We start from the raw sequence: 27,707 nt of genomic DNA on the forward strand, positions 1-27,707 counted from the left end.
TTTCTTTATCATCTTTGACACAAAATTAAGATTGTGGTCCAGCAGTCGGGCAGCTTCCTTTCTAAAGTCGTATGATAGGAAAATAAAGCCAACTCCATTTTGAAAGGTATAATTTGCATTGTATCTCATTAATGCCAATGCACCTGATGATCTTGCATAAGGAGCACATGCTTTTAGGTGTCATTATTTCTAGTTTTTTTACAAGCAGGTAGAAAAAAAAAAATCATAACCTGATTGGATGCTGACTCAATGTGGGTGTGGCTTGAAACAAGCTGGCTGCTTTTTTTGCAGGGAGTCTCCAGTCTGTGCAAAAGCACCGCTGAGCAGCAGCAAGAGAGGTGGAGGCAGATGAGGTGGGATAGGAGGTGGAGGAGGACAGTAACAGCATCACAAAGTTTGAGGCTGCCGCTGAGGAACCTCGCGTGACATCAGGTTTGTCCAGCAATTTATTAATTGAGGCAATTAAAAGGCTTGCGTACTAGATGGATCTCAGTTTCATCAGGCTGATTGATTAAAAATAAAGTTGTATTTTTATGCAATGTGAGCTTTGCTCCAGTTCAGCATGCCATATAATTTTGCTTGCGGACCAACCTTCATATGTGTGTACTGTATAAAAGTATGAGATTACAATATATGCATGAAGTTTTGAACCAAACTGTATGATTTAAAAAAAAAAAAAAAAAGGAAAATTGAAAAAACATTTCACGGCACACCATCAAGCAAAAATGAATGAATGAATAAATGAGATTTACCTTCTACCATCTATTTCAATAGCAATTAATTATTTGACACCATAATTAGCTGGGATGAATGGATAAGCAAAGTTTTTTTACCGTAGTTTTTAAATAGTATATTTTTTCTTTTACATTGCAAAATAATGTGTTGCAATGTGTTTTAGAAAGTACCGTCCAAAATTCCTACTTTGAAAAAAAACAATATTTCATTTTATTTGATATTTCTTAACCTAACATCTTGCCTGTGTTTCAACCACACCTGATGACTTGAATTTATTTGCAACCTCGTCGGCAACATCATGCACCAGCAATGATGCTGCTAGTGTAGAATCCCTATTTTGCCAGGAGCAAGGCACCTTGAGGTTATTTAATTTCCCGGCAGGAAAGATTCTTTATTATTTTGCAGGAAGCTCTGTTGTGGCTCATTAGGATTGTACATGTTTCTCATCAGTCACCCATTTGCATGACTCCTCGATTAAAAAGTGTTCCTCAGAAAAGTGAATCTTACTTTTTTATTCATCATGATGTCACAGTTTTTAAAATCATTGCGTATGATATCAAGTCACATGATTATAGGTGTGCAAGGCTAGGAAATCAGGGCCTGGCATGAATAGTTAAATAGCTGAATAAATGTCCTCTTGCCAATGGCAATTAGGATTCGTTACATGACTTCACTGATGTCACGTAACGGAATCTAATCACATATTTTATTTGTGTTCTGTGGGAACAACTAGTACTTGGGCTCAGTTGAATCTTGGGACCTTCTCTGCCTCTTCTTCTGGCTTCTAATTATGCTACATCTCTTCCAGTCGACCTCAGTGCTGCATGGCATGTTGTGGCGCATTGTAGTACTACACTGAAAGTGCGTAACTCTACATCCAGACTTGTCTGTACACTGTAATAATAATCATAAAAACGATTTTGAGAATCGGCAATACAAAGGGTCAAAAGAGATGAACCGTGATATGATGAGGGAACACTTTACTGTGAGCGTAAATAAGAAAAGTCAGTACTGCCCCCCCCCTTGGAAGTATTTTTTTTCATGTGTTGAAAATAACCCCTGGTCCGAGCCTATAGGTAACATATATACAGTAGTCGGGGGCCTACTTTGACTTCCATGTGCACTCTCAGCTTACCATTGGTGGTAACTAGAAAACAACAGCCGAGGTAATGCTGATCTCCGGGAAGCACTCGCCAACGTCTCCCGTAATGACTTGTAACTGGAGCAGTGGCCGCAGAAAATAAAAACCATGGTGGGTTTGCCTCGGAAAGCCCACCTGAGGTTTACCAGGAGGATGCACGACGAAAAAAAAAAAAAGCACATTAGTGAATCAGCACACACACACTGTGCTACAGCCTGTCTGCATTATTAGCTGCCATATCTGCTATCATTTATTCTTCATCGCCCACCATGGCGGCATCTTTATGATGCTGTCAGGCCTTTCTTAAAGACACCAAATTGTCTTTGGCTCCTTGTTTTGACAGCCGTAATTTAAATGCTATAATATGCTTCAGTTCTAAAACGGCTTTTTAAAGTGGCTCTGTGGGGGAAAATGACCCGTATGTCTATATATTTTTTGAATATTTCAGTTTATTGCCCCTGAAATAATAGCAATGTCACACTGAGTGTGATTCAATTTGGCTGTATGTAATGTCGCTGTGTAGCACACAAGGTCATAAACAACCCATTTGGTGTCATTTAAAGACACCCCCCCCGCCACCGAGTCAGTCACCCACCCTTCATGCTTAGCTCACAGGGAGAGTCTATTAACTGGGATAACAAAAAAAACAAAAAAAATGTGAGGACATGTGTCAATGAAAAGTGCTGATGGTCCGCAAAGCAAAGTGTGAAGATAATCTTTCCCATTTTTTCCAGCCCAGATGTGTTTGACCTCTTCCGGTGCACGAGGCTTTCCGACCCAGCGCTCCCAATCTCTGCTCGGGCGTAAGCTCAATAATGTAATCAGCTGCACAGACGGCCTTCACTTCAGCAAGGTGATATGTCCGTGTCTTTGTTATGTCTTCTACCTTCTTCTTACAAATCCAACTGGTGACTTCTTTTGTCACCAGGTGATCAGGGCAGGTAGCGGGGTCTTGCTGAGCTTTTATGCATGGAATTAGTATTTTACCACCAAAGTGCATTTCATGGACTCGATTTACATTAGCAGTTTAAATACCAAATTTATGCCAGTGTTTCCTATTATTTATTGAGCTAAGCTTAATAAGCTTAAGCTTCTTGAGCTAAGCTTAATAAGCTTAAGTTTATTGAGCTATTCATGCTTTTCAGTTTATTGCTTTCACCTGTTGTCATCACCTGGTCTCTTGTGTCAACCAATCAGCTCCCTCCAACCACTGTCATTGTGTCATCACTGCTGGTATTTATTACCTTGGGCTCTCAGCCATTTTTGGTGTTGCTGTCATGTGTCATGCAACGCTCCTCATGTTATTCTTATTTTTGTTGTGGGTTCATTTGCTGTTTTGCTGTTACTTTGAAACCTGTTTTAAAAAAAAGCTTTAATTTTCTTTTAACAAGTCAGCACACTTGAGTTACCTGTTTTTGTTCTTTTGAAAGTAATTCTTCATTGAAATTGAAATTGCTCCCTGGTCTTGCCTTCCTGCTTCCTTTCACTTGAATTCACCCTTTTCCTCCATGCTCCATCTCACAAAGCCAGCAGTGTGACAGAAGGCAACCATTTTAATTGATTAGAACGGCTAGTAAACAATTCATGCAACCCACCCCAAGTCAATTCAAGAAAAATCTCATGGCATAAACCAAATAAAAACATCACAGCAAACAAGAGAAGACCACTTCAATTGAAACTTCCTTTTGTCTGCTCCCCCAAAGAGAATTGACAATAAAATCAAAAACCACTATCAATAATACTCAGAATTGTGAACTTATCAATTCTCACCTCTTCTTTCATCAGACCCACTCCAACATCTTGTTGAGTGGAAGCAGTTCAAACAGAGAAAAAACAACTACCGTTACTGATATATCTCTGGATTTTGCGGCCGGCTTGGGCCCAGTTGTTGAAACATTAACCCGAAAAACATTGTTCCACTGCCCGTCTAATTATCTGCATAGAATTCGGCCACAAAAATGTTCCTGCTGAGTGTTGGCTTGGGTTGTGTCGGGTTGTGCGGGTAGAGCATGTAATCTCGAGTATATGGCCTCGGTCGTGGATCGGAATGACGGGTTGGCACCGCGTCCGTTCTGTCCCGGTAGGTTTGATAGACGGGCTGCTTGATGGAAGGGAAGTGCTGTTTTCAGATTTTAAGAGTGCTGACAACTCCATATTGCAGCACTTCTTCCTTCACTTTTATTTTTATTTTCCTCTCCTCCTTGCTTGTTCTCCCCATCTGAGAAAGTAAATATAATATTTTTAAATTTTTTAGCTCTGAAAAAACACAGAAAGAATATTTCCCCAATATTCAACTCGTTCAAATGTTAGACCTATTTCTGCTTGACCTGCTTGTTAGCAGTTGTGGACCTGTCCGAGTCCTCCTCTTATGAATATTTCATGTGTTGGATTTGTGAATTAAATATAGGATGTAGGTGGGGGTGATTGGTCTGACGTTTATTAACTTTGACTGGAGGGACCGGGGGTTTTAGAGAGTAGGGTGATAAAGGCAATTTTATAAAGCGACTCAAGTGACAACACTGCAGAGTGTTGAGAGGGACCGGATGGAAGTGATGGTCAGATATGACGCACATGATTGAAGTGTGCCGCAATTGCTGGTGGACAAGAGTGATAAAGTGACTGTGTATGTGGTTCTTTTTTTTTTTTTTTTTTGGATTGCTGTAGATTTCTCAGCAAATTTGAGAGTTTGGAAGTAATTCGACAGATATGTCAAAATCTGGTTTATAATCGTACCCCCACAAAAGCCAATGACAAATGTTTTTTTTAGAAAGGCTTATATATACCGTTATAGTATTTCCCCTTCAAATCAAATGAAATAAATTACAATTTTCCAAGGTTCCTTCCATTTCCATTCATATATTTAGAGAAATTGCATCTTCCTGGTAAAACATCAATTCCCAATTGTCAAACAGATACAAGATGGCGGTCGGTACTGGTATTGACTTTTGTCTTGAGTACCGATTCATTGAAATACCCCGAAACTTCAAATGATTATTCTTAATTTTTAAAGACTGTATATCTGTTGTGGTGATGCAGGGGTATCAAATGATTATTGACCGGTGACCGAGTCAACCCGTTTCTAAAGACGTCAGATTTAAACTGGGGCTCCATGCTGTCAGAGACAGTGACATAAACAACCAGAGGAGATGACACGACGAGCCGGAGGCCACGTCTGGAAATCCGATCCTGCTTGACGTTTTCGGAGAAAGAAGCGCACACACACACGGACACGTCCACACCATACACATGACACGACGCTGACTTCCAATCACTGTATTCAAATGGGCTTTATTTAATACGTCAGAAACGTACAAAACGAGCTGTGATATGAAATCTTGAGAAATGTGAATACTAAAGTGGAAGTAACCTTGAAAGCCTTTAAAATTGCTGATAGAGGAAATAGACTTCATGTTCTTTTGAGCGCTGGCTAAAATGATAGATGGTGGGGCAGGTTCCCAGATGGAATTGCTTGCTGTTGTTGAGAATCACAAAGAGCTTGTTCTTTTCCCCTTGCTCCTTCATCTGTGTACACTTTCATTTGTCTTGCCCTCAATAGCGCTCGCTCATTTGTCTGCTTTGCCACAATGTCAAGTTAGTTTCTCCGTGAGCTGATTGGAACGCTTTCCAACAACAGCGGACCACTTTTTCTCTTTACTAGTCTTCATTTATCACCCTGATGAGGGAAAAGTATTGTGGGAGTACATTTTATTTTATTTTATTTTATTTTATCACATGACCCCATATAGAGCACGCATCAAAAGCTCAAAACACACCAAAAATGATGAATTAATTAATATGAATAATAATTATTAATTATGAAATTAATAGCTGCTTCCTACTTGAATGAGTGCTATCCGAAGGGTTAATTCAAAGTGATCTGCCTTTTCTTTGGTAACATTTAGTTTTAAAAGGTCAGCAGTCTTAAGTGCTCCTCATTTGCATGCACACAGGCCCAAAGAACATTTCGCTCGTCCTCCGAGTGTCTGTTTGTCTTTCTACGGGCATCTCGCACGCAAATGCCTTCCTTCTGCTGTTTGTCCAAGCGCAACCTTACGACTGTGAGGAGAGGGAGAGACAATCGAGTATTTAATTGTCAAACTTTATCATCCTTATTGTAGCTAGCGCCTGTCTGCCGGGCGAATTACGACGCGTGAGGAGACGTCTGGCGGTGAGCTAAGAGTGCAAAGAGAAATGACTCCTCAGACACTTGGTCTAAAAATACCTCAGAGGCTGGACTTTTCTTTCTTCAGTGTGCATACTTGCGGGTTAATTTATAGACCTTAGACTTTTATTTTATTTTTTACTCCCTCTATTTTTACTTCTTTTGTTCTCAAGGTGACCTACATGCTTACTTGTTCATTAGCAGAACTCCACAGGTGGCAGCTCGGTCCCTTAGGTGATGAATGAACTCAAGGACTCATGAATAGTCACATCAAGTCAATATCAATGACACGTTTCTGTCAAGTAGTACAGTTCGGTTTGGATACGGCGGTGACTACCTTATGGGCAGTGGCGATGTGTTTCAGTCGGCGGCGACGCCCGCCTCACAGTTCAGAAGTGCAGGGTTTGATTCCAATTTAATTCATGCAAGCACAATGTCTGGTCGGGTTATAAATAACAAATCAACACTGACAGTCTCGACAGCAGTGAGTCAGTGTGTGTGTGTGTGTGTCTTTCTTAAATGAATACGTCTCCGACATACAGGTGTACCTAATGAAATGACTTGCAGTTGTAATGCCAAGCGGTAAATCAAATCGAGATTTAGCGTTTTGCTCAAGGGCACGTCAGTATCGTACAAAGTGACAACTCTGTTTACAAGACAACGACCCATCCCATCATAGTAATAATGTCCTTGAAAGGACTTTCAAGATTTTATGACCTATTTTGGGCTTTTTGTTTTTTTACTCAGACACACACGAACGACACCGTTGTATCTTTCCATCCCGGCTTCCAGGCTCAGTCAGTACAACAAGCACCCTGGAGACAACCACAGATAGGAAACATTGACAGAGACAGACAGATTGGTTTGTGGGTGAAATAAAAAAATAAAAATAAAAAAAAAGCATATCCCCTCTCCCGTATGCGGCTAATCAATCACCGTGGCAACATCCGTCACCTCCTCTATTCATCTTCATAAATTCATTGTTCATCACACACAACCCCATGTGGGTGTCACGTGTCTTCAGTGATTTGAAACCCAGTCAGTCACAAGAGATGAGTGATTTTAGATTATTGATGAGGCTCCACTTTGTCTCTCCTCCTGTCACCGTTGGAGATGAATGAGGGTACCCAATGCGTGTCCGTGTAACCGTGCACTGACAAACGAGGGTTGATGTAATCCCATCCCGGTGACTATAATCACTATTCATTTCAGCTAATGTGGCCGTCATCAGCTTCATTACAAGGTAGGTGTGCACAGATGGGGCAACATCACTGTCACTTATTACTTATTAAGGCTACTAATGAAAGCAATATGGCGGAAGAATGAAACGAAACAGGTGTGACTTTATTGCTGCCATGTTCGTTACTATTTTACTTGTAATTCATTGCTGACATCTCAGAAAAAAAAATCTCTTCATTTGTAAATATATATATATGTATGTACATTTTCTTTCAGGTGTCGAGTAAATCGGAGCTGCACTAACTGCTGACGTCATGTCGGCAGAAGACGTCACCTCGGGCAGATTCTAAAGACTCAACGATTGGACTCATTTTGAATGAAAGAAGTTCACACCTTTGACAGACTCACACTGTCTATTTTCTACCTCTTGTTGCTTTGCCATTAGACAGATTTTTTTTTTTTTCTTCTTCCATGTGTGTTTAGTGCTCATCCCTAAGGAAAATGGTGAGAAGAACTTCTCGGAACACTTGACGTCTCAAACTCACTTATCACTCTTTATCTTGCTACGCAGACTTTTTTGGAAGATACTGTTTGCTATTTTTGCATTATTTATCCACTGAGCAACTGTAGAAAAAAAATCGTATCAGCATCGGTGACCTGACGCTCTTACACTGCTCTGGTCAGCTCTTCCTGTTTCTTAATTAGCACCGTACCAGCTCCCAGAACATTGACCTTGGCTTGCCGTGACATCCCGTCTTCTCTGATTATTTCCCTAGAAATAATATCGCCCGAAGGCGGTCACTGCTTTGCAATTTGCCTCATAAAATAGTCTATATTAATCTAAGTGTGTGGCTCGTTGTCACATCAGATTAGGAACACAGCACCGGAGGAAAACGGTAATCTGGAAATAGCTCAAAGCAAAACCCGATATTTGGTTTAAACACCAAATAAGAGTTAGCAGAGACCGCAATCAGTCGCTCATGAACACCTTCCCTTCCTTCTCCTCACCTCCCATCAACACACACACCATCCAGTCGGTGTGCAAACCCTGCCTCCGGGCCCCGTGGAGGATGAGCGATGGGCCCACGCTGGACTACGAGTTGCTGCTGTCCCCGGCCGGCTCTCCCCTCCCCGGCGGCGCTGGCGGCGGCGGCAGCAGCAGCCCACCGCTGGCCTTGGTCGGGGTGGACGCCGAGCAGCGCACGGCTTTGGCCTTTGTGGGCCTCCTTATGCTCTTCCTGGTCTTCCTGCTGGTCAGGTGCTTCAGGATCCTGCTGGACCCCTACAGTCGCATGCCCGCATCATCCTGGACTGACCACAAGGAGGGGCTGGAAAGGGGTCAGTTTGATTACGCGCTGGTGTAAAAGGGGTTCAAGAAGGGTAACATTGCACACAGATACAATCTTTCAGAAGCTTTGAGATGACAATGAATCATATTGTGAACACACTCAAGGGGTATTTTTTTGTAAATGTTTGTGTAAAGTCCTGGTTTTAGATGTGGTAGTGTAAATATGAGGCGTACCATGACTGCACTCATACAGACCAGCAGGACCACAAGAAGCCAAAATAATGAAGCTGCCTTAATCTGACCTGTTGTACTAGCTTGACAGGACACAGCACAGCATCACGTGAGCAAAATAGAAATATACGAATCCATCATCGTCGTCTCCACACATTTATTGCAGGGTAGTGAGAGAATGTAAAACAGCGAAATGGAATCATAGTTATGAAGATCTATTAAAAACGTGGAAAATGGATTTATGTGAAATGTCATACCGTGTGAAAGCGCTCCAGATTTTTTAAAGTCAAAGAAAGAGCAAATCAGAAACTTAAAAGCGATTATTTGGAAAAAATCGAAAATGTAAATTCCATGCGATTCAAGGATGTAACGATTCGATTCAAAAATGATTTTGTGATTCAACTGTTGTTGTTTTATTTAAACCTTTAATATGTGTGCGGACACATTTTTTTTCCACTCAAGTTGCTTCCCCTCCACTTTGAAAGCTGCTGATCTAAGGTTTACATTTGGAAAGCTGACATCAGAACGCGCCGCTAACACACAGGCAAAAATGGCGAGTTTACACTTAAGCAAAGGGCCCTTTAATTAATCACAGCCATCACAAAGCATCCATTAGTTATGTGCTCATCAAGAATTGCACATGCTCACATTTTGTTTTTGTTTTTTTGTGCTGATGGCATTTATAGTCGTTGATCCTTGAGTAGCACTGCAACTTCAGATGCACAGCAGATAGTTTGTCTCTTCTCAGTGTGGTGTGTTTTTGTGTCTATAACTTGACAAGCCATATTGATCCAATATATACAGATATAATCTCTTACTGCAAGTTTAGTTCATCATTTTATTTGCCTGACAAGTGTGGTGGTAATGAAGCTAAAGCAACCTTTAGGTAAAATACGGCTTTATTTTTCTAATCTTGACTCAAGTTTGAGAGTCTCCCTTTTTGCTATCTTCCCGTCCTTCCTAATTATGTAAAACTGCACTGTCGATATTTGAAAGGAGTGACTCAGCCGTGTCTTTGAGGGAGGCAAAGCTGATTGCTTTTCTTTGTCTTTCTGTTTTGTAATGACATCTTTTTCAAACTTTTTTGCTTTGGTTTTGATACACTGAGTATGATCGGTCAAAAGGAATAATTAAAAAAAAAAAAAATCCTCTTCATTTGAGTATGTGCTGTTCATTTTGTGCCATAATTGCAACCAAAGTAATATGTGCAGTTTATATCAACCTGGTTGATATTTGCACAAAATTTCTCCATTCATTTTCTATACTGAAATTGTTGTTAGGGAAAAGATAGCCAGGAAGGAACACTTAAAAATACAACCCACAATACTTTATTGCAAATTGTCACTGGACAGACAGAAGTTTACAATATAAGGTGTTCTCACCAAATTCCAACGACAGAGTGTCTTTGTCTTTCCACATAAACGAGGATCAGAATATTAAAATCAATGTTGTTTATTGATCTTTGACAAATAAACGTGCTGTGTACGGGATGATTGTCACGTTAGCGTTCTCTTTAAAAAGGCCAAGTTGTTGGTTTCCTGGCAAATATAGCACATCATAGTTCAGTGCATGTGGGCGATGATGCTGATGGCACTATTCAAGTTTGGCACTGAAATGTCAAAAAACAAACAAACGAACAAACAAAATGGTCGAATAAGAGACACAAGGACGCTATTAAGATACAAAGTCTTACAAAGATTTCCAGGTTAGAAATAGACAAAATGGTTATGTGTGATAAACATGGCCCGTGCTGTTGGCCCAGTGTGGCAACCTTGAATGCTCAAAACATTTAGCACCATTATGAGCCGAGCTGGAGGTGGTCAACTTTGCATTGACGCTTATCCGAAAAGACTGTGATCCCCTTATGATGACATCAGAATGTTGATCTAGTTAAATCTCTGAGACTTCTTATGAGAACAATAAATCAATAGCATTAAAAGGCCTTCAATCTACAGTTTACTTTGGCTGTCTTGACATTAAAAATTTAAAAAAAAATTAAAATGCTTAAAATTATACAATATCAAGAAGCATGGTTGATAAGGTTATTTTTTTCAGCACTGAGACAAAAAAAACACAACAATAATAAAGCCTGGCACAAAATGAAAAACAAATGTCACTTTTTGCAATCCAGATTCAAGACTGCGTTTCTTTGTACAGCAGACGGGATTATCGATAGCACCTTTTTTTTTTCTTTCTAGAGAGAAAAAAAAAAACTGAGACATGAAGAGTATGACCTGATGGATTATTTTTGCATGCATACATTGATACTGTAATTTTGATATTTTAATTTACAGCTTGTCAAGACTGGTACTTTTTGGTGCTGTTGTGTAAACGCGCCTTGGCCCAGATTAAGATCACAATTCTGGTCAGGTAAAGTGTTGCATCAGTTGAAATCTATCCACCTTAAAATCCCTTGAAAGGGAAGTAATATAAAAGTGACCTAAACCAGGTTCTTTAGGAAAAAACTGCTTAGTGTAGAATTCCCTGCTCGTGACGATAGCACCCTCTTTGGTTTTCATGTCAGCATCGCACTGAGATAACAAGCGCTAATTCCACGTGGGTGAACCTGAAATGTTGCGTTACAGTTGCAAAGGGCCTCGTGATATGACACAAAACAGTAGCATGAAGTGAGATGTGACGTTTGAAATGAATATCCCAGAGAGGTGCCATGAAGATGCCTCATTCCTTGTCACCGAATTAAACTTCAACTGCAGAAAGACACCTATGGCAGCTCTCAGCACTTTTTTTTTCTCATCATAAATCCCCATTTTTTGTGCTTTTTTTTTTTTTTTTTTTGCCTGCCTACAAAAGTGCTTCATGGACTTGTGTGCCATTATATCTTTTACAAGTGCACCTCAATAAATTGGAATAGAAAATTGGAAAATTAGAATGCTTTATTTATTTCATTAGTTCAATTCAGAATGTTAATGTCATATATTACACAGCTCTCTTTTGTAATATTCTCAAGATGGGTGATTTTGCTTCTTTTTTTTTTTGGTGTGTGATTCGATTCAGTTATGAATTGAAATATTTAAATAAATGACATTTCATTCATATTCCAGTTTATTGAGATGCTCCTGTATTAGGGGGGGCTCTACGCATCTCGCTGTGATCTGCTCCACAGGAGTGCTTAGTTGTGGAAGAGAAGAATGGACACAAGTATAATTATGGTAAAAAAAAAAAAAAAAAAGGGAAATCTAAATCACACAAAACACAAAATAACATGAACAGTAACAAAGTGGTGGTAGAGTTAGGCTGATTGCCGTAGTCTTTCATAGCCCTTGGTTAACCCTCTTCTGGATACAAGGGCGGGTTAATACGCAAAGGTTCAGGCTTTGAAGGGGGGGGTCAGTCCCGGGGCGGGGCTTGCGAGGGCATTCAGTGCAGGTGGATGTGAAGCTTGATGCGGAGGGCGTCCCCAATCTCCCCTTGTAGGTAGTCCTTGTCGTGTTGCTCCTCCAGCTGGTTTCGTCTCCGGGGCCCGAACAGGGGCAGGCTGGCGATGTCGAGCCGGTAGGACCCGGCGGGAGGTGGCCTCTTGCCCAGCCTCAGCACGCTCTTTCCGTCGCGACGCTCCAGCAGGCGGAAGTGTTCGTTGGCGTTGCCGTGAGTGATGACGTAGCGCACGTGGTGCTCCAGCGGCTGCAGGGCGGGCAGCAGCTCCAGCAGAGGTTCCTTATTGAGGAACGAGGCCAGCGAAAGGTTCATGGGGATGGCGGATTCCGTGTCCACGCTGGCCAGACTCACTGGCTCCTGTAATGGATCGCAAATTCAATTTGATGTCATCATTGTGTACAGACTGTAGGACGAATCACCGTGACCTCGCCTAATCTTGATGATAGCGGAAATAGCATAGCCTTGAGACCCTAGCCTACAACTGAATGACTATTGATGTGATTAGATTTGTGAGTTATAGCAACGAATGAGGCAATTTAAGCAGCCTCACCAGCAGCTGAGCCCCACTCAGAGTCCTGGTTTATTTCTGTCTTGCTCGTCGAAATCGTCAGGCAAAAAAAAACCAAACAATTGCTAGGAATCGAAATGCTGGGAAGCAGCTTTTAAAAAGAATGAGTAAATCTCAGTATATCCCTTTAGAGTTAGCAAAAGTCCACCTGCCTTATCCACCACCCAATATTTCCACTTGATTTATTTTTGAAGTTGAAAATATATTTGGCAACACAACTCAAAACACATCCAATTTTTGTCACAGTTTCAGTTCAGGTCAGCAGTGGTCATCCGCATTCTATTTGTATTCCATTAAGAGTCTTGCTAGAGGACTTACATGATCCAGCTCATTTTCATTTGCGTTGCGTTTGTGTCGTCCGTTCTTTCCTCCTCCGTTGATCTTACACTCGTAGCAGGCCTCAGGAGACAGACTGTCATCCTCCTCGCCTTCCACGCCCAATTGGCTTGGGAAGCCTGAGCCTGATATACAGTGACTGCAGATGGACACAGACATGTTCAAAAAGATGACAACTGCGTCCAACAATAGAGGTTCTCCTTATAACTCACCCTTGTCCGGCCCTGTAGAAACCTCCAGGGCATCCGCACAAGTATCCTCCATCTGTGTTGGAGCAGCCGTACGAACACGGATTGCCTCCCGCGGCGCACTCGTTCACATCTTGGCAGCCGCCAGCAGGCGTCTCAAAGTCGAAGCCGGAGGGACACACGCATTTGTAACTGCCCAACGTGTTATAGCAGGACGCCGAGCCGCACATTGAGCCTGACTGGCATTCGTTTTCATCTGCATAGAAATGGACAGAATAGGAATCCAAGTCATGATTGGACCTAAGAACAAAAACGTAAAGACGTAAAGAATCCGACTCACCGACACATTGGTTCCACTGGTAGTGCTGTACGTAGCCTTGAGGACATCCGCAGCGGAAACCTCCCATCATGTTCTGGCAGCCATGTTGACAACGGTGGTTACTGCTACATTCGTCCACATCTGACAACCCGGAAGAGTGTTTTTAGGTTTTGACACATCAAAACACATTATGTCGGTTTGGTCCCATGTTTGACTTACCCTCACACTCCACGCCTGTGCTGTCCAAGGAGAAGCCTTTAGCGCACTCACAGTTGAAGCTACCGGGAGTGTTGACACAAGAAGCCTGAGAACCGCATGCAGTGTTCTGACCCATGCACTCGTTGTTGTCTGTAAAGGCAGAATTGTTGAATTCAATGCACGCAAAGACGATTAACACTGAGTGGATGCGATCTACCACCCACCAATGCAGGCTGTTTGATGCTGAGTGAAGCCAGGAGGACACTTGCAAGTGAAGCCCCCAATGGTGTTGACACAAAGGAACTGGCAGTTGTGTTGCTTGGTGGAACACTCGTCCAGATCTTAGCAACAGAGAAGAAACACTGCATTAAAGCCATGAGTGACTTAGAATCCCGTGTTATCATTTCCCACCATCTCGTTTATGTCACAGATTGTAAATACAGTTTGCTTACGTTAAATTCCAGAAAGATACCAACTGGAAATGATTTTGGGGGGGGGGGGTTGTTCAATCATCATAAAAATGACTGAATTTATGTCAGAGTGGGAAATTTGACTCCCACTCACTAAAAGATGTTTTTATGGATGGATGAATAATTTAAGACGTTTCCCCCTTTCAAAATGTGACTGTCATAAAATGAGGTTTAAAAAAAAAATCCAGATTACAGAATTATATTTTTTTTGATACTATCACAAACCTGGAGATCATTTAGTGAACTTGATTAGAAAATAACTGAAAATAAAAATAAAATCTCGCTTCATGACAAACCGAACCGATAGTAGGTCATGATTTTTACAGATTCTTTGAGGTATTTATAACTAGTGGTGATAAAAAAAATTTGATCCGTGTATGTTAGTCTTTGTACCTTTGCAGGTCTTTCCATCAGGCTGCAGGCTGTATCCTCTTGGACAGGAGCACAGGTAGCTGCCCTCCGTGTTTTTACAGATGAAATTACACGGCTTGGGAGACAGTGAGCACTCATCCATGTCTGTAACCAAATAAAACATCAATGAGGTTTAGGAAACGGGAAAGCTGCAGAATCCCCAAAACCATAAACGCTTTATTCTAGAAAGAATCAACCTTACCGACACATGAGCTAGCGGTAAAGTCGGTCTTGTATCCGACGTTGCAATGGCATCGGAAGGATCCGATAGTGTTGATGCACTGACCGTTTTGACACAGATTGGGCATCACCTGGCACTCGTTGATATCTGGATACAAATTATGGCCCGAAAATTTCAGCTTTGGTTTCCTTCGGCAAGATCGTTCTAATGTTCAGTGCTCAGCTACTCACCCCTGCCATCCGTGGTGTAGCCGGGCCCAAGAGGGCACATCTTCTTGTACTGTACGGTGCCAGGCAGCGGACAGAGCTCACACTGTGAGCCCCAGCCTCGACCCGTGTTGCAGCAGCACTCGGATTTGGTCACGCTGTTCCTGTTGGTGGATGACTGCTGACACATGGTTTGCAAGGCCTCCATATAACAGAAGCCCTTGCGGTTGTCTGGAAAAAAACCCCAAAACAAATGACTCGTGCTTTTTGTGGCTTTCAAGTCAATTCAATTACGACGACTTCTCCTTTACAGCGTATTCCAGTAGGTAATCAATGTCTTACCGATACACTCAGTTCCAGTGGAGCTGGGCTCGAAGCCATCGTTGCACTCGCAGCGGTAACTTCCCACAGTGTTGACGCAACGGCCGTTCTTACAAATGCCAGGCTTGGCTCTGCATTCATTCAAGTCTGCAAGTACATAAACAAGGGACATGTCTCATTTCATAACCTCCCAATGTTGCTGTGCATATGACACACTTGATGTTTGAAGCGTGTTTACTCACCCATACATCCCTCTCCATCAGGCCGGCGCTGCATGCCAATCGGGCAAATACACATGAAGGTCCCGATGAGGTTCTTACACGTCATACCCTTGGACTCACAGTCGTCCAAACCCTCTGAGCACTCATCTTGGTCTAATAGTTGGGGACATTGACAAAAGGCCGATAGATAATTAATCAACCATGTTTTTGAAATAAGTACATTTTTGGCAATCTTCTTACCTCGACACATGCGCTGGTCATCTCGCAGCACGTAGCCGGTAGGGCACATGCACTCGTAGGAGCCAAAGGTGTTCACGCAGCGGAAGGCACATAGCAGAGGATTCTTGGAGCACTCGTTGATGTCTGCAGATAGGAACGATCAATGGAGGATTTCAACTTCAAGCGAATCAGAAGATATCGTCATCATGATCGCGAACGGCTGACCTTCACATGTCATCATCGGTCCGGGTTCAAAGCCCTCTTGACAAGAACATTCAAAACCTCCCACCACATTGGTGCAGGTTCCGTTTCCACACGGGTTTCCAATGGAGCACTCGTCCGTGTCTGCGGAGGATAAGCGTGGTGACAATTCAACATCTATACATTGCCCTTTATTTGGCATGGAATCAGATTTGGTTCATATAAGTAGATATTCAAATTGGACATAACGCTTCACTTACCAACACAATTAACTCCAGTGTAGTCCAGGTTGTATCCAAAGGGGCATTCACAGCGGAACGAACCATCCGTGTTGATGCAGATGCCATTCTGGCAAATACCCGGGTTATCCAGACACTCGTTCATATCTAAAGGAAGGAAAAAAGCCATCTCTTATAGACATATATGTTCCCTTATTCTTTTAATTGAGTCCTCTGATGTTTCACACACCCTGGCGAGCACCCCCACCAGGTCCGGGCAGCGCTCCGTGGCCGTAGGGACATAAAGTGTTGAAAGCAGCTGGAAAACACATAGGAAAAGGTCAGTTTCATTATTTTACAAATGTCATCATGCGCATAAATTCATTAAGCTTCTTCACGTATTTCTTAAGGTTACTTAGAAAAAAACTCTACAATGTTTGATATTGTCTGACCTTCACATCCAAGCTGCTTTGAACAAAACAGTGCAAACACCATGAGGATCTTGTCAAATGTAAAATCTGGTTTATGTAATTTTGGACTATGGTGGACTGTACATGAGAGCACATAATTTGAATGTGTTACACACCTTCAGTCTCTTGGGGACACAGCTCGCAGGGAAGCCCCCAGCCCTCTCCGGGCATCTTACTGCAGCAGCACTTGGCTTTGGTGGTGTTGAAAGCTTTTGGGACAGAACACTTTCCTACCTCGAATTTGGTGAAACAGAAACTCTCTCGGGTGTCTGTCGTAAAAGACAATAGAATGACTAGATTGTTCCTTGATCAAATAAACAATTGTGCATATTTTTCAATCTAGCAATGACAAGGTCCATTTCTCCATTTTTAAAAATCAATTGAATACAAAAGTCTGCCAAACCCTGAGCTCCGCCCACTAATGACAATGACGAGTGTCTCACCATAGCAGCGTCGCTTGTTGTCAGAAAGCACAAAGCCCGGTTCACAGGTACACTGAAAGCTCCCGGGGGTGTTGGTACAGGTGCCATCCTGGCACAGGTTTGGTTCTACCTCACACTCGTTGATATCTGAAAAGTTGGATTTAAGATTATTTTGTGCCTTTTCTAAGTGCCCATGCACTGTGTCTTACCAATGCACTGGTCATTCTGCACCTCATAGCCCGGAGGGCAAATACATCTGAAGGATCCGTCCAAATTCTGACAAGTTCCCGGTGAGCACGTGCCAGGCATACTCACGCACTCGTTGATATCTGTAAGGAGAGGAAAAGTGTGTTTGAAGATAATAATGTCACAAACTGCATTAAACTCGTGAATCAGACTTACCGACACAGTTTTTCCCATCAGGTGTATTCTCGTAACCTTCGTGGCAAAAGCATTGGAAGGAACCTATGCCGTTGATGCATTGGCCATTTCTGCACACTTGACCCTGCAGGGCGCTGCACTCATCGATGTCTGCCAGGTGAACAGTTGGCATTAGACTTTTATAACTATTCCGGGTATTTAAGCGTGTCAATGATTCCATACCCATGCAGTCATTATTGTGGGTGAGCTCGAAGCCGGGGAAGCACAGGCAGTTGTAGGACCCCACGGTGTTTTTGCAGGTACCGTTGCCACACGGCTGTCGGTCACACTCATCAATGTCTAAAAATACACAAAATATCCCGAGTTAAACTGAGCAGAAGGAAAATAAAACCGTCAGCCGTGGATCGTCCCTCTCACCCATGCACATGGTCTGGTCTGCGGTGGCCTTGAAGCCGTTGTGGCAAAGACAGCGGTAGCTGCCTTGGGTATCGATACACTCTCCGTGGCTGCACACGTTAGGAATCTCCCGGCACTCGTTGCGGTCTGACACGATGACGAATAGGATGAGATGAGTTATGTCATGTTGAGGGATGAGCATTGGGACAATGGTAGAAGAAAAGGCAAAAAAAGAAACGTTATATTTGAACAATTGTGAGAATTTCCTTTTAATCACTTTCTAATCAATGAACATAATCAAAGCACATGTACTGACCCAAGCAGGCCCCAGTGGGGGACAGTTTGAATCCCGGCGAACACTCGCAGCGATAACTGCCGGGAATGTTGATACATTTGGCGTTGCGCTGGCACAGGTTTTCCCCGCTGTTACACTCGTCAATATCTGCGCGGGACATCGATACAACATCAAACACGGGTTCCATTAGACTGCCGGTTATTTTATAAGGGTTTACCTTCGCAAATGAGCAGGATGTTGTTGTAGCTGAAGCCTATCGGACATTCACAACGGAAGCTCCCTATCTGGTTGATGCATACGCCATTGGCACAGATGCCAGGAATCTCCCGGCACTCATCGATATCTGCACGTGATGACAGCAGAGGAGGAATAGATGGATGTCAACGCATTTGGTTATGGACATATCATTTTTTAACATCCAACATTACGACAAAGTGTTGAGACGGTGCACAATGATGACCTCACCGACTGGCTTGCCGGTATGGATGTCAATAATGAAGCCAGGGGCCTGGTTACCACAAAGTAACTGATACTCAGCTGAAACACAAATGGACAGAAATACATAATTATTCTTTCCCAATGAGGCGTTTTTTAATGACTGGGTGACACTCACAAGTGGCGGGAGTTGGGCAGGCCTCGCACGGCTTGTTCCAGGCCTTGCCGACGTTGTAGGCACAGCAGCACATCTTCTTGGTCATGTTGAAGGACAGTTCGTTCTCGCACGTGTCGTTGAAGTTGCGGTAGCACACGCTTTTCCTCATGTCTGAATTTCACACACGGAGCGGAATCAGCACCAAAGTCCCGTCCAAAAAAACAAAAATGTTGGCTGTGTTGTGCTGCTTACCCATGCAATTGTTGCCTCCATTGACTTGCATGTACTCAGGGGGACACACACACGTGTAGTTGCCCAAAGTGTTGTAGCAGGTACCGGGTCCACAGATCCCAATGTGGGTGGTGCATTCATCGATGTCTACATATTTACAAAGCAGTTAGTAGAATTACTATAAATAAGAAACACAACACATTGCTTTCGCCATTGGTTATGAAGTTTCTTACCCTCACAGATGCGGGTCTCCTCGTTGAGATAATAACCTGCTGGGCACTCACACTGGAAGCTACCAAAGGTATTGACGCAATTTCCGCCTTGGCAGAGGCCTGGAAGCTCCTGGCACTCATCAATATCTAGAGAAAGAACCAAATACGTTATTGTAGTTCCGGTAGAGCTACGAGAGCTGAATGGTTTACCTTCTAGAATGACAGTAATGGGGTTGGGTCTGAAGCCTTCCCCTCCAGGACAAAGAGTCCGATATTCAGCTGATGAAAGAACAAAGCTGGTTATTTACGGATAAGTTCTTGACTAGAAATGGCAGATTAGGTGGTCATGCATACTAGAGTTGGGGGCAGGGCAGAGTTCGCAAGGGTTGCCCCAGGCGCCTCTAAGCGAGCAGCAACAGGAAGCTCTGGTCACGCCCACTCCGATCTCAGCGCTGCAGGAGATTCCACCGTCGCCCCGCGTGAGGATGTCCAGGAAGCAGTTTCCCACACGAGTATCTGAGTAAGCCATATGTCAAAAATGCGTATCACAAATATAGCTTAGCATATCTTACTCATTGAATTATTCTATTCTAATATTCTGCCTCACCTACACAACCAACACCGGTAGGATTGAGCTCAAAGTCGGGTGGGCAGTTGCACAGGTAACTTCCTGGCGTGTTCACACACAACCCGTTGATGCAGTTCACCGGGTCAGCGCACTCATTGATGTCTGTGGAATACAGCGACACAAATGAGCTTCTTAGTGTGCGATCTTAACATGAAACAAAAAACGGTATGAGTTATTTGGTTTGCTGTTGGCGCCCTGACGCTCACCTGTGCAGTTTCCTCCACTACGGTCTAGTTCATAACCATCATCGCAGACACAGCGAAACATCCCCGGAAGGTTCTGGCACGTTCCAAACACGCAAATGTTCTGGAAGTTACACTCGTCGATATCTGTGGTAAAGTATTTGGGAAAAGTTATTTTGATGAATGTAAACCAAATAATGAGGGTGGAGTCGGCGGATACGCGCACCTTTACAGGCTTTGCTGTCTTCTGTCGGGGTGAAGCCCATCTCACATTCGCAGCGGTATCCTCCGGGAGCATTCAGGCACTGGCCGTTTTCACACAGGTTGACGTTGTCTGCACACTCGTCCATGTCTGAGGCCGAATAAGGCGGCGCGCAATCAGTGACAACAACTCTGAGAAGTTGGACAACCACATTTTGGGGTCTTACCAGAGCAGGAAAAGCCGTCCCCATTGAAGCCCTCCTTGCACGTGCATCTGTAGGATCCCGGCGTATTGAGACAATCCGCATTGGGGTTACAGTTGTGGTCCTCTGCCGAGCACTCATCCTCATCTACGACACAAAGATCAATCACTTTTCCTTCCAATATAAATGTGACCAGATTTGGATGAAAATGGAAATATACTCACCGATGCACTTAATGCCATCTCCCGCCCAGCCATCCCGACAGCGACACTTGAAGCTTCCGGGAACGTTGATGCATGCGGCGTGCATGTCGCAGTTATGAGCGCCGACCTCGCACTCGTCAATATCTGAAAATATATTCAATATTGATACTTGTGTGTGTGTGTGTGCGTGTGTGTGTGTGTGTTGTATGTATGCGTGTGCACACCTGTGCATCCGGTCGATCCCTTCTTGACAAAGTATCCAAGCTGACAGTGACAAATGAAGGACCCTTTGGTGTTCTCACAGTCACCGTGGAGACAGATGTTCGGGTTCAAATCACACTCGTTCACATCTGCGTGTGTATAAACGGACACAAAGAAAACATGTGTGATTCTGGCACAGAAAAGATGACTAAAATAGAACCACAGCCTGAGAAAGATTCAATGTTTTTCTTCTTCTCACCGATGCAGGTCCTCATGTCCATAGAAGCCATAAAGCCGTCATAGCACAGGCAGCGGTATTCCCCTGGAATGTTTGTACACTGGCCTCCATCGCAGATGTCTGGCGTCTCCTCGCACTCATCAATGTCTAACCAAAATGCAAGAGAGTTTAAAAATCTTCAACTCATGTTGCCGGGCTTGTGTTTGTTTACCTGAACACGTCCTGAGGTCAGGCATGAGGGCGTAGCCTTCACTGCAGCTGCACTCGTAGCTGCCTTCGGAGTTGGTGCAATGGGTCTCACAGCCTCCGTTCATGATGGTGCACTCATCAATATCTAAATTATCGATTAGATATGAATTGGCGGCATGCTCGTGGGAATGGTAACGATATGGAGGACAGGCCCGCACTCACCAACGCAGCCCTGTCGGTCTGGTGTGGCCTGGTAGCCGGTGTCACATGAACACTGGTACGTTCCCGGCATGTTGACGCACTGGCCGTTCTTACATAAATTGTCACTCAGCTGGCACTCATTCACATCTGTTGAGGACAAAAATTGTGTGTTATAGCATTTGGGACTTCAGAAGCCGCAGTTGGTCGGTGTAACTTAACAGAGATTGTTTCTTTAATCAATCAGATTTTAAATTTGTCACCAAAACTTCAACGAGCTGGCCTCTGATGACATCAGTGTTTTTCTATGCTTTGATTGGTTGCTCTGAGCATAACATCGTCCCACTTCGATTAGCAAAACACGTGTCACGATCCACAGATATTATTACGATTAATCGTCAGCACGTCCCTCTGGTGTAGCTAAATAAGATAACCGTAAACTCAGAAATCTTGAAAACAATCTTGTACATTATTTTAATTTGGTCACCAATTCAACACACTGGCATGTTGTGAGTTATACTGAATGCAATTGGAAGAAAACGTTTTTATTTTTATTTTATTTTGTTATTACGCGATTGAAATATACACCTGAAATACAAACATCGTGAATCAATACTGAGCTTTATTACTCCAGTCAAGGTCAATAATGTTTTCATTGTTTGTTTTCGTATTCTGGCCGTAAAAAAACTTCTCAACTGATTTCCACTGAGATGCCAAGAAACAACATTGTAAAATGTTGCTATAAATTCAGAATCATTTGCGACATTGTCCTTAAAGTCCCCCGAGAAGATCTTCTACTAAATCTCGTAAAGATATTTATTTTACAAGATTGGATTTCATTCAATTGGGTTGGTGTCATAATGTTACTGTAATGATGTAATGGCCTCCAAACTGTTTTTTTTTTTTTTTTAGCAAATCCGCTTCAGCACTCCCACCCAAGTATGTCTGACGGGTTTCGTACCTTCACAAGCCGATCCATCGGTGCTGAGCGCGTGTCCTGGGGGACATTCACACTCGTAACTGCCTTCAGTGTTGAGACAAGTCCCGCCGCGACACAACAGGGGGTTTCGCTCGCACTCGTCAAAGTCTGCGGCCGCCGGGAAGACAAAAGGGATTGAAGAGAAGGATGAAAATGGGGATAACAGTCATCAAAAAGAGGTGACAGACTGTTTTCTTCATGTGCGCCACTTACCCATACAGTTCTTCATCATCATGAAGCCGCTCTCATAGCCTTCGAAGCATTCACACTCAAAACTGCCGGGAGTGTTGACACATGTACCGTGACCGCACAGATCCGGGGAGATGCGACACTCGTCGATGTCTAACGTACACACACGGGATCAAGAGGATCTGAATAACTCGCATCCTTCCGATAATATATTTATTCTTTGGTCTTCGTGTACCTGTGCAGTTTCTCTCCTCGGCCGTCAAAGCGAAACCGCTGTTGCAGCGACACTTGAAACTTCCGATGGTGTTCCGGCACGTTCCGTGAGTACACAGACCGTTGAAGACCTTACACTCATTCACATCTGGGGGAAAAAATGCCGATATTTTAGCATAGAATAAAATTGTGTTTGGCATTTATTCATCCATGAACGACTTTTGTGACGACGGTCTACCTTTGTAGAAGGGCCTGCCAGTCAAGATGTCCTTGTTAGCAAAACCATGTCCTCTTGGACAGATGGCCTTGTACTCAGGTGAGCTGGGTTTGGGGCACTCTTCACAGTCCACACCCCAGGCGGCGCCCACAGAGCAGCAACACATGTCCACTCGGTACCGGCCGGGCAGCGGCTCGCCACACTCGTCCTCGTGCCACTTCATGTAGCACTGCTCGCTGCGCATATCTTACGAAATAAAAATGCGGACGTTATGATTTTAGCGGGAAGAGTCTTGTGTCATGCATCGTCTTACCCACGCACGTGCGCCCGGTACTATCCAAAGTGAGGCCCTCGGCACATTCGCAGCGGAAGGAGCCTTGTGTGTTCACACAGCGGCCATTGGTACACACTCCAGGGAACACCTCACACTCGTTAATGTCTACAGGGAAGAACATCGAGATGCATTTAAGTGCATGGAGGTTATTTGATTATCTACTAATTGGGTGGTCTTACCTTCACAGACGAGGCCCTTCATGCGAGCGAATCCTCGTGAACAGGCCGTGTCTAACAACATATATGAGAAATTTTGCTTGATATAGCTTGGCATTCATTTGAGTTTCTTCCCTTCACAATATTCGTCGTATTGACTGACCAATCTCGCAGGGTTCACAGGGGCTTCCCCAGGCTGCTCCCAATGTAGAGCAGCACTCAGACTTGAGCGTGGCCCCGTTGATGTTCACCTCACAGCGGTTGTCCTGGATGGTCAGCCAACAAGTACTTTTCATGCTATCTGTGGGGGCAAAGTGGTAAAAACATGAAGCACATGTGAACATTTTTATATTGCTTTTTGTTTTTGTATTTTGAGCAGCCAAAATATAATCGATGGACCCACCCAAACAGCAAACCGCAATTTACTTTCCCTCAAATTAAAAACAGATATGAACCAAAGGCGGCAGCATTTATAGCTCAGCTTTTGCAAATCTTGGGATTTATTCGATGCCTAATTATACCTTCCACTTCCAGCAGCGGCAAGCAATTTTCCAAAAGTAACAAACTACCAAACAAGCAAAGACTATTAATAGCAGAGAAAATGTAGTGCATGTCAACTTGTAGCTTTGGCTGACTGTATAATGTAAATTAATATGTGCAGCTGAACCAAGACCATGTATGCAAATACATATCCAATAATTTATCTTACAGACCTCTAGGGTGGTATACTAGGAGTCTTACCAAAAAAAAAAAAAAATGAAATCAACACTATTATACGCTATAAAACTGATTAATGGATAAAACAAACAAAATTTGAGAATGATGTATCACTTTTTGTCATTTTTTTAAAAATAAAATAAGATAAATAGAATATAAACAAAAAACAAAAAAAAACACTATTAGACTCTATAAAACTAATTAATGGATAAAACAAAACAAAATTTGAGAATGATGTATCAATTTTTGTTTTCCATTTACACTTTTTTTATGATCAATCTGTCCATTTCAAAAATAAGTAAAAATGTGCCCACCCCGGTTTTAAAGTGCAGGACCTTATGGCGGTAGCATTCCTTACCCACGCAAATGGTGTTGGTAGAGTCCAGCTTGCTCCCATGGGTGCACTCACAGTTGAAGGACCCGATCACATTGCGACAGACCCCGTTGATACACGGACTGGACTCGCATTCATTGATATCTGGAACACAAAGACGCAAGGTTAGGGATGTAGGTCGACATACGATTTACAACAAAAACTAGGTCACCTCATTTTGACCTTTTGTAAAAACCAGATGTAATGCAGGATGCATGTGTGTGTTGGTAGGTGTCTTCACCTTCACATGTCTCTGAGTCTGGCTTGAAGACAAAACCTTTCGGGCAGGAACATGTATAGGAGCCAGGAGTGTTTCTGCACAGGCCATTGTCACATAACTGTCGATTGACCAGACACTCATTGATGTCTGAAAAAAAGTAATGATGATCACATGTTAAGAATATGCTACTATATTGTTTCAGAAGGAGAGAATGTAGTACTGATCATTTGCATAAGGTCATTTCCATCGTCTTCACACCCTTCCAACATCATTTTATTTGATATACTACTATCGCATCTCATTTGAAGATGACGTTGATGAATGTGGATAAATTTGAGCATTAAAATTCATACTCAGTTTGAAAAAACACACACTGAGTCTTCTAAAAAGTCTCACTTTGACATGTTATGATATATAAAAAAAAAAGAGAGACTCACCAACGCAATTTTTGCCGCTGGTGTCTGACTCATAGCCGATATTACAGATGCAGCGGTAACTTCCTCTTAGATTCTCACAAATGCCGTTTTGACAAATGTCCGGGTCCAGGGCGCACTCATTAATGTCTGGAAGCAAGTTGATAATTTTTTTTAAAGTTACAGGACCAGCAGCATTTTTTTTAACAAGACTGATGACCGTCTCACTGACCTCTGCCATCAGCTGTGATGCCGATGCCACTGCTGCACACGGCCTGAAACTCAGCTGAAAAAGCACACAGACAGTTGAAATTGACAGTTTCATTAATGGAAAAAAAGAAACCAGAAGCCCACTTGAGAATTCTACCTGAATTCCGGGAGGGACAGGGGTTACAGGGTTCTCCAAATCCATGTTCAGGGTTGGCACAACAGCACTCGGACTTTGTCACCGCTCCTGGGAAGGGCCGCGAGCACGTGCCCATCTTTATGGCTCCGTAACAGGTGGTCCTCATATGCGTGTCCACGCACACTCTTCCATCGACATCAATAGCCAGGCCCGGTGGGCACTCACAACGGAAGGAGCCCTCAGAGTTGATGCAGCGGCCGTTCATGCAAATTCCAGGGGTCAGACACTCATCGATGTCTAAAGGAGAAGAGGGAAGGAATCAATATGCATTTTGTGTCTTAGAATTGATTGACGCACTCTCGACGTTTTTAAACCTACCTGTGCAGTAGCGTCCATTTGGCGCGAGGGCAAAGCCAGGCTTGCAGATACACTTAAAGCTGCCATCCTCATTGATGCACATGCCATTCAGACACATGTTGGTGGTAGCACATTCATCGTGATCTGGATTGGGGGGGGAGACCACAAAACTTAAAGTAAGAACACAAGGAACCTTAGGGAAATTGAATTTGAACATACTCCATACTGATATTTTCCAGACCATAATATAATATGAGCAGAGCATCTCCTTACCAATGCAGTTTTTGCCATCAGGTGTGAGTTCAAATCCAGCATTGCAGATACACTGGAAGCTTCCTTCAGTGTTGACGCAGCGGCCATTGCGACACTTCACCTCGTTGACGATACACTCGTCAATATCTAGACAGAAGAAATGAAATTATTCACGTGTTTCAAGTTGAATTCAGATTTTGTTTTTGTTTTCCTGACATACCAATACAAGCTTGCTTGGTGGGTGTTCCCTGGAAGCCGTCATGACACTTGCAGTGATATGAGCCGGGTGTGTTGACGCAATCGCCGTTGATGCATGGATTACTCACACATTCATCAACATCTGTAATGAAAAGATTTGCAGTTGATTCTCATTGGTGATGCTGCAGGTAAGGGCCGTGTAAGTTAAGTTAGAGAAACTGACAGAAGGTGGCAGTACAATGCCGTAGTGTGAACATGATGCATGGGAGAGTGGAGGGGGTGTTGGGGGGGGGAGTGATGGCGTGTGGGCATGTTACTCACCAATGCATTCCCCGCGTACATCCTGCTTATAGCCCATGTTGCACTCGCAGCGATAGCTTGGGGGTTTGGGAATGCAGCGGCCATTCAGACACAGATTGGTAAAGTGCTTGCAGATGTCGGTGGTGTCGTTCACAGTCACCGTGCCTGATCAGACAAAACGCAGAAGAAGAAATGCAATGTTAAAAATGATTGAGCTGGAAGAATAGTTTATTTTTCTTAATAGTATTATTATTGTTTGTTTGCAACCACACCAACTCACCTATTTGGTGATGGGTCATAAGTCCCCCTCCGTTCCCTCCAAAGCTTCCTCCATTGCCGCCAAAGCCGCCTCCGTTCCCTCCAAAACCTCCACCGTTGCCGCCGAAGCTTCCCCCGTTGCCTCCGAAAGCACCTCCGCCATTACCCCCATTCCCATTGGGAATACCGGGAAACTTAGGTCCGTAGCCATTATTGTTGGGGAAGTATCCATTGGGATAACCGTTGGGGAGGCCATGTCCCTGAGGAATCCCCACTATACATAAACGACGGAACTCGTCTATGAGATAGAGAAGAGAAAGGGTGAATACAATATGTGGATTTGTTGTTAAAACATACACACACAATTCCCTTTTTGGTCTGTGTGTTTCTACCCACCAGAGCCCCTCACTGGGCACATCTCGGGAATCTGTCCCAACGCCCAGCAGCGACCGGTGTCACAGCAACATTGCATCTTGGTGTATTGGCCATTCAACTCAGCGGCACATCTGCCGTTAGCCAGTGCAGAAAAACACGTACCCGCACGCTGGTCTGCAGTAGGAATAAACATATGAACAGTTTCGTCAAATTATGTTTTTAATATACCGTAAATTTCAGACTATAAGCCACGACTTTTTTTTCGCTGATTTTGAACCCGGAATCACGAGTTTTAGCTGGTGCGGTGAATTACTTGGATAGTGTGAATAAAGGTGACATTGAGGTGAAGCAAAACAAATTTTAGACATAGCTTGTAATTT

The 27,707-nt window shown here is 43.3% G+C and overlaps 2 protein-coding genes across 3 annotated transcripts in view; one reads left to right on the forward strand and one right to left on the reverse strand.

Annotated features, from left to right (window-relative positions):
* The first annotated feature begins 329 nt into the window (after positions 1–329).
* Positions 330–9,992, forward strand: LOC147047024 (cortexin-1-like). Of its 2 annotated transcripts, none has more exons than XM_085927531.1 (3): positions 330–432; positions 2,611–2,729; positions 7,494–9,992. In XM_085927531.1, exon 3 carries the CDS (start codon positions 8,198–8,200, stop codon positions 8,579–8,581), a length of 384 nt encoding a protein of 127 aa, XP_085783657.1. In that variant the 5' UTR covers positions 330–432; positions 2,611–2,729; positions 7,494–8,197; the 3' UTR covers positions 8,582–9,992. The 2 variants fall into 2 exon arrangements, with proteins under 2 accessions (XP_085783657.1, XP_085783658.1); XM_085927532.1 differs by having other exon boundaries at positions 354–432; positions 2,616–2,729.
* Positions 9,993–10,048: 56 nt separating this feature from the next.
* Positions 10,049–27,707, reverse strand: part of fbn3 (fibrillin 3) — a 42,676-nt gene continuing 25,017 nt past the window's right edge. The window contains exons 10-65 of the mRNA XM_085927533.1: positions 27,349–27,501; positions 26,975–27,250; positions 26,716–26,859; positions 26,417–26,536; positions 26,218–26,343; positions 25,966–26,088; positions 25,609–25,884; positions 25,474–25,527; positions 25,266–25,391; positions 24,850–24,975; positions 24,594–24,713; positions 23,682–23,819; positions 23,543–23,593; positions 23,343–23,468; positions 23,051–23,275; positions 22,835–22,960; positions 22,624–22,752; positions 22,393–22,518; positions 21,456–21,581; positions 21,256–21,378; positions 21,066–21,191; positions 20,830–20,955; positions 20,627–20,749; positions 20,427–20,549; positions 20,225–20,350; positions 20,023–20,145; positions 19,796–19,918; positions 19,543–19,704; positions 19,399–19,467; positions 19,210–19,335; positions 18,998–19,123; positions 18,767–18,916; positions 18,619–18,690; positions 18,371–18,496; positions 18,175–18,300; positions 17,880–18,005; positions 17,685–17,801; positions 17,484–17,612; positions 17,291–17,410; positions 17,103–17,228; positions 16,776–16,928; positions 16,440–16,508; positions 16,232–16,357; positions 15,996–16,115; positions 15,792–15,914; positions 15,573–15,704; positions 15,352–15,477; positions 15,034–15,240; positions 14,825–14,950; positions 14,605–14,727; positions 13,966–14,082; positions 13,763–13,891; positions 13,565–13,684; positions 13,249–13,480; positions 13,019–13,175; positions 10,049–12,489 (exon numbers count right to left, since the gene is read on the reverse strand). Coding sequence (XP_085783659.1) covers positions 12,115–12,489; positions 13,019–13,175; positions 13,249–13,480; positions 13,565–13,684; positions 13,763–13,891; positions 13,966–14,082; positions 14,605–14,727; positions 14,825–14,950; positions 15,034–15,240; positions 15,352–15,477; positions 15,573–15,704; positions 15,792–15,914; positions 15,996–16,115; positions 16,232–16,357; positions 16,440–16,508; positions 16,776–16,928; positions 17,103–17,228; positions 17,291–17,410; positions 17,484–17,612; positions 17,685–17,801; positions 17,880–18,005; positions 18,175–18,300; positions 18,371–18,496; positions 18,619–18,690; positions 18,767–18,916; positions 18,998–19,123; positions 19,210–19,335; positions 19,399–19,467; positions 19,543–19,704; positions 19,796–19,918; positions 20,023–20,145; positions 20,225–20,350; positions 20,427–20,549; positions 20,627–20,749; positions 20,830–20,955; positions 21,066–21,191; positions 21,256–21,378; positions 21,456–21,581; positions 22,393–22,518; positions 22,624–22,752; positions 22,835–22,960; positions 23,051–23,275; positions 23,343–23,468; positions 23,543–23,593; positions 23,682–23,819; positions 24,594–24,713; positions 24,850–24,975; positions 25,266–25,391; positions 25,474–25,527; positions 25,609–25,884; positions 25,966–26,088; positions 26,218–26,343; positions 26,417–26,536; positions 26,716–26,859; positions 26,975–27,250; positions 27,349–27,501 — 7,694 coding nt within the window. The 3' untranslated portion in view covers positions 10,049–12,114. The remainder of the gene's footprint in view (positions 12,490–13,018; positions 13,176–13,248; positions 13,481–13,564; positions 13,685–13,762; positions 13,892–13,965; positions 14,083–14,604; positions 14,728–14,824; positions 14,951–15,033; positions 15,241–15,351; positions 15,478–15,572; positions 15,705–15,791; positions 15,915–15,995; positions 16,116–16,231; positions 16,358–16,439; positions 16,509–16,775; positions 16,929–17,102; positions 17,229–17,290; positions 17,411–17,483; positions 17,613–17,684; positions 17,802–17,879; positions 18,006–18,174; positions 18,301–18,370; positions 18,497–18,618; positions 18,691–18,766; positions 18,917–18,997; positions 19,124–19,209; positions 19,336–19,398; positions 19,468–19,542; positions 19,705–19,795; positions 19,919–20,022; positions 20,146–20,224; positions 20,351–20,426; positions 20,550–20,626; positions 20,750–20,829; positions 20,956–21,065; positions 21,192–21,255; positions 21,379–21,455; positions 21,582–22,392; positions 22,519–22,623; positions 22,753–22,834; positions 22,961–23,050; positions 23,276–23,342; positions 23,469–23,542; positions 23,594–23,681; positions 23,820–24,593; positions 24,714–24,849; positions 24,976–25,265; positions 25,392–25,473; positions 25,528–25,608; positions 25,885–25,965; positions 26,089–26,217; positions 26,344–26,416; positions 26,537–26,715; positions 26,860–26,974; positions 27,251–27,348; positions 27,502–27,707) is intronic.

This window comes from Syngnathus leptorhynchus, chromosome 13, assembly GCF_054491065.1.
Source record: "Syngnathus leptorhynchus isolate UIUO chromosome 13, UIUO_Slep, whole genome shotgun sequence".
In the NCBI taxonomy this organism is placed as follows: Eukaryota; Metazoa; Chordata; class Actinopteri; order Syngnathiformes; family Syngnathidae; genus Syngnathus; species Syngnathus leptorhynchus.